Source organism: Haplochromis burtoni, unplaced genomic scaffold (genome assembly GCF_018398535.1).
Source record: "Haplochromis burtoni strain Fernald_Lab_line unplaced genomic scaffold, NCSU_Asbu1 Contig_160, whole genome shotgun sequence".
Taxonomy (NCBI): Eukaryota; Metazoa; Chordata; class Actinopteri; order Cichliformes; family Cichlidae; genus Haplochromis; species Haplochromis burtoni.
This window is the reverse complement of record NW_024582521.1, coordinates 283,559-294,314: the sequence shown is the minus strand read 5'-3', so window position 1 is coordinate 294,314 and position 10,756 is coordinate 283,559. Positions and strand designations below refer to the sequence as shown.

Here is a 10,756-nt window from a genome sequence, read left to right as displayed (position 1 = left end):
CCCCCCCTCCTTCCTTCCCACTTTTCATCTCTCAGGAACTCTGGTCCTTGTATGTATCATATGTGAAATACATTGGCTCAGTTGCCATGGATTCAAGATCATTACCCAGAATTAGAGGGATGATTTGTGTAGAAAATATGCAGATTTTGCAGTCTTTTGCAGCTGGCGGTGGTGGGCGATCAATGATCATTCCACATGGTTCAAGTCCTCTCACAGGAAGAATTTTATAATTATGTGTCTCTGACTTGGAACCACAGAGAGCACATTATGTTCAGCTTTGAAGTGACTTGACTAAACGCTTTGTTGTTATCATCTAGTATTGTTTCTGTGCTTGGATTGTGTCTTGCAGAAATTGGCATCTGTGTCTCCAGATCTGCCAAAGCTTGTTGAGTTATTGACCGTCCACCAGCCGAAAGAAAATGAGATCCTACTGCTGGGTGGATTAGAAGCCACAGAAGCTTGCCAAGCGCACCCACACCCCTCAGCTCAGGTAAGTTTGTAGTGGTTTTCTATTCGTTACAAGTATTTCCAGCCTTTGGATTGACTGGCCGAGAGCACAAGCTGTTCTCTTACAGCAGCGCTGTGCGATTAGATGTGAACCTTTTGTGCTGGGAAAAAGACCCCACATGAGGGAGTCCATTCGTTTTATTGAGCAATTCTTCCATTTTTAGTCTAGTAAAAGCATGTCCTCATCTTTTGAGGCACACTGCTATCTTGGCAAACACCAACTTCAGGTTTGACTTTTATTTTTGTGCAAAAAAAGCGATGCGTGTGTTCCAAATATAGTCATGTGAAAACTGGGCCGGTAACAGACAACTGGATTCAAAGTATGTCTGAATGCAAAGCAGCAAACATCAAGAGTAAAACATTTCCATAAAAAAAAAGTCTGATAAAAAGACATTTGGTTTGAACTTTTTCGATGCAAAGGATGCGTTCACACTTAATTCATCCAGACGCTACCGCAAATATGACTTTGTTCAGCAGGTGCGTGTAAAGAAAACACACCTGCAGGTACCGAGCAAAAAGTCGCATTTTAATTCCATACTCTGAATTTTTAAACAGCAATAAAAATTACATACAGACACGTAGCTAACTAATAAGCCTTTCTGTTGGTGTATTTGTCATTAAATAAAAAATCCCCTGTTGCGGTTGCTTTTTTTGAAGCTCATCCAATAAATAAATGTTTAAAACTGCTGTGAGAATCAATAAACAGCCCTATAGGAGCCTACACAGCCTATTAAACTTTCATTAGCAGGTCCGAAGCAATTAATAGTATATCAAATATATGGAAGAAAAACAGGCAATAGAGCTGTATAATGTTTTAAGAGATTTATAGTAAAGTTTGTGACTATGTGTTAACTGTGCTTACCTATGTGTTGTCTGTAGTGGGTTTTTTTAATACTTTAAGACCTTTGGATACATTATATATTGAGTATGTGTGAGCGTACATGAAAGTTGTCCGTGCTTCGTTCAGGGTGGGCAGAGATGCACAGGTGTGTGCCTGCTTCAGTGTTCAGGAAAGAGACGCTCCACACAGCCTGGTAGCATCATCTTTGAGATCAACAAGTTCCTGATCGGCCTGCAGTGGGGAAAAGAGCGACAGTGTCAGCAGGGCAAAGCGGCTGGACAGCGCCTCGATGATGACACCAATCGCTCTATCTCGTCCATAGAAGAAGACTTCCTGACGGCCTCGGAACACTTGGGAGATGACAGCGAGGACGACGGCTTCAGAAATGGTGAGTACAGCAGGGTTTGTTTTCAGCTGGGTAAAGATTATAATTATTGTTGTTGCACTCAGAAATGTATTTTCTCTAAGGGAAATTTTAATTTGTCACAGAGTCAGTGGAGGGCAAATCGGGATAATATTCTACTGTTGATGTGACCTTTTGGAAACCGGTGGTGCTGCTTCCTAATCAGTGTAGACGTTTGTCATTCTCTCTTTCCACGGCTTTTATTTTTTCCCTGTCTGTTCACAGAGCCAGAGAGCGGTGACCTGGGAGAGAGCGTGCCAGAAGCTGCACAGAAACACTGTGTCAGACTTGCAAGTCATCGGGGACAGCTGGCACGTCATCAGCAAAGGGAGGATGCCGAGGTGAAAAAGGAAGGGCATCAGCGATCAAGCATCCAGACTAAAGAGTCAGCGGGGTACTACGCCACCAATCTGGCTGAGTCGGTACTGCAGGATGCCTTCATACGGCTCTCTCAAGATGAAACCTCCTTTGCCTCAGAGGCAGCCATCAGTGTGTCCCTCTCTAGTTGCCCTCCCAACTTCAAGAGCCCTTCAAAGACTAAACAGCCTTCTCAACAGCGCACCTGCTCTTTTGAACTCCCTAAAATTGTCATTGTTCAGAGCCCAGACAGTTCTGACGGGGCTGCAGAATGGCCGGAGAACCAGGTGCCTCACGTGCCCGATCATGCTACCAAAACTGGAGAAAAGCAACAGAATGAGACGCAGGCTCACAATCCCCATGACAATGGCGGACACGTATCCAAACATGTAGAGGTGGCTTTGGCCTGTGCTGCCAATGTTATTGGCACTATTACTACCCCGCAGCTAACAGAACAGCTCGCCATGGAATCTGCTTCGGAAGAGGACGTCAATGAGGAGCTGCAGGAACCAGAAGATAAAGAAGAGTACTCCTTCTCCTCAGCTATGTGTGGCATGGCTCAGGTAGCCGGCGCTGTCGCAGCTGTGGACTTAATGGAGGAGCCTGGAGACGGCGGCGATTCGGACACAGATCCTGCTGAAATTTACACGGCGTCCCGCGGTCTGATGTCTGCTGCCGAGGCCTCCGCAGCCTTCACGCTGCACTGCAGCGTGGCAGAGGGAACCAGCGTTGAAGCATTTCGTGCCAACATTGCTGAAGTCCTGCATCGGGAAGCAGCTGAGGTGCTGACTCAGCCACAAGGCTACAGGAGTGTAGCCCATCTGCTGGAAACCACGCATAACAAGATAGTAGATGGCATTACGTTTTCCAAAAAAAGCTACACAGATGAAAGGGAGGTGGATGAATTAATAAATGAAGTGGCAGACAGTCTATTCAAGCACGCTTTAGAGAAGGCAAAAAAGAAAAAGGAACTGGAGGGTACCGGGAAGGAGGCGCCAAGCTTTCAGGTATTTCTGCAAGACGGTGTCAACAATCTGCTGTTTGATATTCTCTGCCTGACACAGAAAAAGATCAGCCACATCTCCACGTGTGACCAAGGGTCATGCGACACACGAGAGGGTGATGCTTGTGTTAAGGAACCTGCTAACATCAAGGAGGATGCCAAGGATCCATTAAGCCAATTACAGTGCTTATTTGGGCATAATGAGAATCTAAGCGGCGTGCTGCACTGCACAGATAAGTTATCCACAGTTGCAGGGCTGAAGGAGAAATATGCGCTTGAGGAAGGTGATGTCATTGCATCGTCCTCAGCAGCAAACATCAAAGAACAACAGCAGCAGTCATTGTGCAGGCAAACTCAGTCTAAACCCACTTCCTTGCCAGCCAAAGACTTTTCTGACAGCCAGCAGGGCAGTGGTGCAATCAGAGAGCCTTTAAGTGAAATCCCAGTTCAGGTCACAGAGAGGAGAGGACGACTGGGGACAGGCAGTGACAGCAGACAGGCCTCTCTGACACCTCAGTCCTCCCTGAACTCTTTCAGAATAGACTCAGAGTCCAGGACACCAATTACTTGCTATGCTGATGATTTGGCTTCCACGGTGGTGTCTATGGCCACAGAACTTGCCGCAATCTGTCTAGAAAACTCCACTGGGAAACAGCCCTGGTTCTGTGCCCTTAAAGGGTCCTCTGCTGAAGTCCCCGAGGGTTATTTGATCCCTGCTTGCCGCACAGTACTGAGGAGAAAAGAGGGTCAGAACAGCAATTCAGCTTCCAGAAAACATCGGGCGCCCCGCCTAAGTGAAATTAAAAGGAAAACTGAGGAGCAGCCAGAGCTAATGGAGCGGCTGGTCAACCGGGTGGTAGACGAGTCTGTAAACCCTGACGAACCGCAGGACCCATTTGCCCTCTTTGCCTCTGAGGTCACGGCTAGGATCCTGAACTGCCCTGAACTCAATGTGGTGGATACCTCCAAAACAGGCCAGCAGCGCAGTAGACTGCAGTGTGAGAGGTGGAGCCGTGGGAAGGCATCCAGTTATGAGAGCATTCCAGAAGAAGACACGGACCCATCCGGCACACCCAACACTCTGGGCCCGGGCAGCCGGTTAGGTCAGAACTTGAGTCGCGGCAGCTCGATTTCTAAGCAGTCCAGCTGCGAGAGCATCACAGATGAGTTCTCTCGGTTCATGGTTAACCAGATGGAGACAGAGGGCAGAGGCTTTGACCTTCTGTTGGACTACTATGCAGGGAAGAATGCCAGCAGCATCCTGGCTGCTGCTGTACAGCAGGCTGCATCAAAGAAAAACGGCCACCTTAATGTCAGGGCGTCATCGTGCCTGTCTAAACAGTCGAGCACCGAGAGCATCACAGAGGAGTTCTACAGGTTTATGCTTCGGGATATGGATAAGGAAAACAAAGAATATGGCATTGCAAAGACTAAAGAGTGGAGCAACAGCCTGTTCCCACCTCCTCTAAGAACACCCTTCTGTATACGTCAGTCTTCGGTGCCAGACCGGCGCTCCTCAGACTCGCGGCTGACTGTCAACTCGCCCATAAAAGCAAACTCTTTTGATGGATTTGCGCGGAATGTGCACGGGGACACATTAAATATCTTCCCCACCAACTCTGTGTCAGCCACAGGACTGTGCAAGTCAGACTCATGCCTCTATCAGAGGGGTAAGACTGACCAGATTACTGATATGCTAATTCATGAGACCTGGTCAAGCTCTATCGAGTCCTTGATGAGAAAGAACAAGATCATCGCTGATCCTGAAGACAGTATTGATTTGGAAGCTGCAGGAGACTCGCAGCCCCATGTGCAGCAGTTTGCCAATCGCCTGGCAGCTGACATAGTGGATATTGGCAAATCTGCGCTGGGGGGACAGCAAGATGTAGGTGGAGGCACACCTGGGTCACATCCACAGGCGCACATGCCTGTTGGTGAAAGGAGGAGGGGGTTCAAGCAATCCCATCTACGCTGTAGCCGAAGTAGGTCGAGCCAGGAGCAAGCTGGCAGCATCGGGGGAAGTGACAGCGGTTCAGCCTGCATAAGGGGCCCCAGAAATGTGCCGCTGATCCACATCGAAGGAGATCAGCGAGATGAAGAGACAGTCTTAAACCCTGAAAGAACAGGGGGACATCAAGAAGTGTCATCAGACACGCCGGCTACCAAGCATACGGAGAGAGCTCCCACCAACAGCAGCAGGTATTACACTGCTCACAGGCTTTTGTGTGAGAGTCCGACCCCTCCTTCTTCAGGCAGAGTTTTCTTTAATAACCCTGCAGCAGAATAGTCATCTACTGGATGTGAAACGTAGAGATTGATCTCTCTGACAAGAGTAAGGGAGAGAAATAAAAAAAGTGCTCGACTATTTTTAAACATAAAGTATGAAAATCTGGACTAAACACATAAAATGCAGGTGTACAGTGCTATTTATAGAGTTTGATCAAAGCTTAGTCAGCACGCAGAGGATCTATTTACTGGGTGAACTAATCTATTTTAGCAGGTTTGGCTAGGCTGTGACTCACATTGTCTGGGTGATGTACTGTGTGTGCAGAAAGCTTTTAGCAGCTTCATCCTTTATCCACAGAGTGGCTGCTGAAGTCCCCTTTATCAGTACAAGCTGCACTCACACTAGGATAACAAACCACAAAACACTCGCTGATATTGAAATAGATAGAATCGGAACTGAGATTCTACTGAGACAGCCGAAATGACAAAGAATTTGGGGGCTGCATTGTCAGATACACGAGTAATTGTAACCAGACTGACGTTTTAGCAAGACAGGGACTCAGCATGGTGGTGAGATTTATTCTAATGCTGTAAATGTCTTGAGGGGCTTTCACGGGAGACAGCAGATTGTAGGACTGTCAAGGAGAACATTTTTAGTTCACATTTCTGGGGTAACAAAGACTGCATGTTTCCATTTGGACTGTAATGACACCACTAAAGTGTATGAGCAGCATCACTAATGTGCAAGAGAAGCCGATAAGTGGAATGTATGAAAGCTCAACGTAGAGTTTTATTGTGTTTTTTGATAACGCTTGATAAAACGTGTAATCCAGAAACAAGTGGAGTGCATGTGTTTGTCCCTTGTGTGCGAGTGCAAGTCAGTCACTCGCCTATTCAATAAAACCTGATTTCCCTGCAGAATTGAGGATGGCAGCTCTCAATCATCTGATTATGACTTAATTTAATCAGTGTCCTGGAAAAAAAAAGCTGAAAATCCAACAGTGCCCATGGGAAATGCAGTGTGCTGGTGCATTAAAGATATTCAAAGGAATTGGCTTTCTTTTTAATAATCATTTCACACTCCAAAGACATTTGTCATTTGTAGAAAGTTACTGTTTACAGTAAGACATGATCCCGATATGGGCTTATAGAAAGGAGGTTAGTAGTAACAAATCTGGGTGTCTGCGTAACAATAGTAGTGCATAGAGGAGCAGTAGCCAAAGTGACCAAAGCATTGCCGCCGACATTGTGGACATCTTGCGGTTTGCTCTCTCCAGCAGTGACAGGGACAGGACAGCCGTGGCTGCAGTAGTGAAGAGAGAAAAGCGTTCTATGAGTGCTAGCAGTGAAGAGAGCATGGGGAGCTGGTCTCACATAACCCCCGAAGATGACCCCCACGAGGAGACCAGTAGTTTTATCCACCTGAGCGAGGGGTCAGTAACCGCTGCTCTTTTGATACCGCTCCAAACGCTGCTGCTCACACCCTCACCCCGCTCTCATTGGCCCATTGCTACTAACTGTGTTCTCCTGTGCCAATGCCAATTTACTCCCTGCCGCTCCAGTATCCACACCTGCTAATGCAGTGTATGGCAAGAGAGCTCGCTCTGCAAAGCCAGTGGTGCAAGAGCTCTTATATCATGGATCAAAAGGCCAGCTCATAACATCCACTAAACCATTCTCTGCTTCATCAAATTCTCATTTATTTACCCAACTAATCACCTATTAAAATAAGTTTATGGTGTAAGATCCCCTTTTTCCTTAAAACAAAAAGAAGAGATGTATACCATAATGATTAAACTCATTTAATTTCTCAAACTGGACAATCAATGATCTGGGCAGTTCTGAGAGTTAATAGGAAGTAGCAAGGTACTGTGTTTAGAGCAAGAGTAGTTGTGCGCACCACCATAACACTGCAACCTCTCCATCTACCTGCTTACTTTAACTCTGCCTCATCCCTGATCTATGTTGTGATACAAGGGCACGGCTGCTGGCCTTGCCTGTCCACCCTCCCCACCTAACTGCCTCCAAATATGCCTCATCCCCATTTCCAGACGGACCAGCTGCCAGGCAAAAAAATACGAATCACCAGCTCTCCCAGCTTCAGTGCCCAGTTCTGCTGCAGCTGCTATTTATATGTTAATCACCAGCTAATAACATGACCTGCATCCCTGCGCTTGGACATTGTTCTCTTCACAAGTGAACGATCGTGTTGGATGTCTCGAGACATCATTTAAATGACACTTTTGCTGTTTTTTGTTTTTTTTGTTTGTTTTTTTCCTTCCTAGGAATGGGACCAGCAGCACGTCTAGCTTAGGCCTGGTAGACCTGGATTCTTTTTCTGATGTTCCCTCTCAAAGCACAGTAATCCAGTATGTTTCTGCTATCACTGTATTTCTCATTATGTCTCTGGTGTGTCAACAGTGACATTTTTAATACACACAAACCTTGCAGGTATTATTTTCTCTCACACATGCTAGACAAGGATATTAAGTGTCATTCCAGAACAAATAACAATTTTCTGTTTAACAGACAAAAGCCTTTTGAATTTTCTGCTTTTATTCTGTTCTTTTTCATTTGTCTAAACGGTAAATAATCAGGTTAACAGCGCAGATTTTTTTTTTAAATATCCAAAAAGGTTCGTAATTTAGTGAACTATTAAAAAAAAATCGTATTTTAAAACCCGATTCCACAAATGTTTGCACGCTTCATAAAATAAGAGTTTTGTGATTTTTGAATGTTACGAACCCGCATTTTGCTCACAACAGAACATAGAAAACATATCCAATGTTTAAACTGAGGAAATGTTGCATTTTTTTAAAAAAAAAAGAAAAAGGGTCTCTTTGATGGTCGAAGATGCCCCCCCCCCCACACACACACACACACAAAAATGGTCATGGTTGCCACTGTGCAGCCTCTCCTCTTTTAACAACAGTCTGTAAACATCTGGGAACTGAAGAGACCAGCTGCTGGATGGAGGATTCTAGCTGTTCAGCAGTCCTGAGTTGTCTTTCTTCATATTGTTTCATCATGCCCCAGATGTTTTCAGCTGGCAAAAACTCTGGTCTGGACTCCTCTTGCTGAAATATGCAAGGCCTTCCCTGAAAACGTTGTCATCTGGATGTTGCTCTAAAGACTGTGTATACCTTTCAGCACTTTCTAGATTATGTCACACGTCTTCTTCTGCGCATGGTAGATTTAACCTGCATTTGCGGATGGCACGGTGAACTAACAGACAGCGATATCTGGAAGTGTTTCTGAGTCTATTCAGTGATTTCCACACGGCATCCTGTTTTTAATGTAGAGGGCCTGAAGATCGCAGGCATCCAATATTGATCTTCAGTCTTGTTCCTTGTGCAAAAATTTCTCTAGATTCTTTGAATCTTTCGATGAAATTATGCGCTGTCAGTGATGAGGTGTTCTAAGTCTGTATTCAAAGGAACAGTATTATAAAACTCTTCCACAATTTGTGAAATTGACCTAATTCGTTGCAAAATGTTCATCCAGCTGGGTTTTTTTTTTCTAGCTAATCGTTTTCATTAACTTGTCAAATTTCCCAGTTCAAACATTTGTTCTGTTGTGAATAGAATTGGGTTTATGAGATTCTAATATTACTGCATTCTGCTTTCATTTACATTTTACAACATCCCAACTTTGGATTTGGGGTTATATTTTAATTACATGAAAATAAATACTGTTGCATTGCTTTTAGGTTACCAGAACATGTGCAACTTTGTAATTAGCGAGCTTTCAAGATGTGCTTGTATCCAGATTTTGCTACCTTTGGAGAGCCAGGCTTGATGCTTTTCCTTGCTGTAGCATTGCAAGTTGGTTATTTCCCATTTAAGCATTAATGATACTGCTTTTCCCAAAATTTCAAACTGCTTCATTAATGTATGTCAACATATGTGAAACTTTTAGTCTCCATTATTTTCTTTCTTTATAGCGAGGAGACTGAGAGATGCCACCTGGCAGGAGCCAAAGAGACTGTATTTGGTGAGTGTAGTTTCAAATTCGTAGTCATCAATGGTGTTATTTAGAGACTGGCTAATTTAGCGGATATTAGCTATTTATCAATTTGCTGGTATTGTTATTTATTAACTGTTAAAAAAAAATCAAAAAGTAGAGAAACAGCATTTAATGAAATTATGAGTGTTGATGTCGCATAGTTTGTCCTCTGGTGGACAATCTGCAACTTCCCTACTGGCAACACAGCACAATCTCAATTCAGTTCAATTAACAGTCACCTCAAGGTGCTTTATATTGAAATGTAAAGACCCTGCAATAATAGAGAGAAAACCCCAACGATCATATAACCCATTATGAGCAAGCACTTGGTGATAGTGGAAAGGAAAAACGTCCTTTTAACAGGTAGAAACCTATTAGTTGATCAGCCAGAGATTAATAACGAAAAACGATTTAATGCAAAGTGGTGTATAACCACATAGTGATAAGAGGTGACGGAAGAAGAAATGCATCTAGGGAAGGCCCTAGCAGCCTAGGCCTATTGCAGTGTAACTAAGGGATCAACAACCAGCTGATCTGAACAGACTTGGGTGAGTAAATGAATAAAAACACGCAACAAATGTTGGATCTAGTTCATATTCTCGTGCGTGTGTAAGAAAAAAACAAAACACTGACCGATATATTGGAATGTTGGATTTTTGAATCGCCAAATAATTGCTCTTAAAGTCTTAGTGTTATATCCACTTGTGAATTATACACCTTCCTCAGTTTAAACGTCTTATTACTCATCAGAAACTCTTGAGGGATTCAAGGCAGAGTGCTGTGATTAAGCCTCAAAAATTACGTGTGTGTGTGTGTGTGTGTGTGTGTGTGTGTGTGTGTGTGTGTGTGTTCATAAAATCTTAAAGGTCCATTGTTCCAGAAGTGTTTTATCTCAAAGATCATCATTGTTTAAAGACGAAGCAAAACTGAGCCCAGGAGAGCTGAACACGCTGCGTGACTACATGCTTTTTCTTTTGATGTTTCAGTGAGTTTAGAACAGGCTGAATTGTCTGTGCGCCCCAACACTGCTTTGTTAGTGAGGACAGTATAGCTATCATCAAGGTGTTATTCAGTGCTGACTCGTACTACGTTATGCCATATTATATTTGATCTGTTAGAGAGCAGTTCAGCAAGAACAGCAGGCGACAGAAGCATCAGGGAGCTGTTGGTGGTAAACTGTGACCTCGAGCCAGAGTGCATGGACCTGGAGCTGAGAGTGGCTCTACAGTGGATCGCTGCCTCGGAGCTAGGCCTTCCTGCTCTCTACTTCAGGAAGTCCAAAGAGAAGAGAGTTGCAAAGGTAGGCAAAGCTGCTGGCTTGTCAAATAATACATTTATAAGCAGATCATGTTACTGATGTATTGTTTTTGCTTTTTGTTCTGGTCATTTTCTTACCTGATTTAACTGTGGGGGG

The 10,756-nt window shown here is 44.3% G+C and overlaps 1 protein-coding gene across 5 annotated transcripts in view; it reads left to right on the top strand.

Annotated features, from left to right (window-relative positions):
- Positions 1–10,756, top strand: part of LOC102305603 (SPHK1 interactor, AKAP domain containing) — a 161,807-nt gene that overhangs the window by 142,804 nt on the left and 8,247 nt on the right. For 3 of the 5 annotated variants that reach the window (XM_005933172.3, XM_005933173.3, XM_014337074.2), the window contains 7 exons: positions 350–490; positions 1,475–1,736; positions 1,977–5,310; positions 6,615–6,770; positions 7,623–7,706; positions 9,281–9,330; positions 10,461–10,642. In XM_005933172.3, coding sequence (XP_005933234.1) covers positions 350–490; positions 1,475–1,736; positions 1,977–5,310; positions 6,615–6,770; positions 7,623–7,706; positions 9,281–9,330; positions 10,461–10,642 — 4,209 coding nt within the window. The remainder of the gene's footprint in view (positions 1–349; positions 491–1,474; positions 1,737–1,976; positions 5,311–6,614; positions 6,771–7,622; positions 7,707–9,280; positions 9,331–10,460; positions 10,643–10,756) is intronic. The other 2 variants (XM_005933174.3, XM_005933175.3) reach the window with 2 other exon arrangements.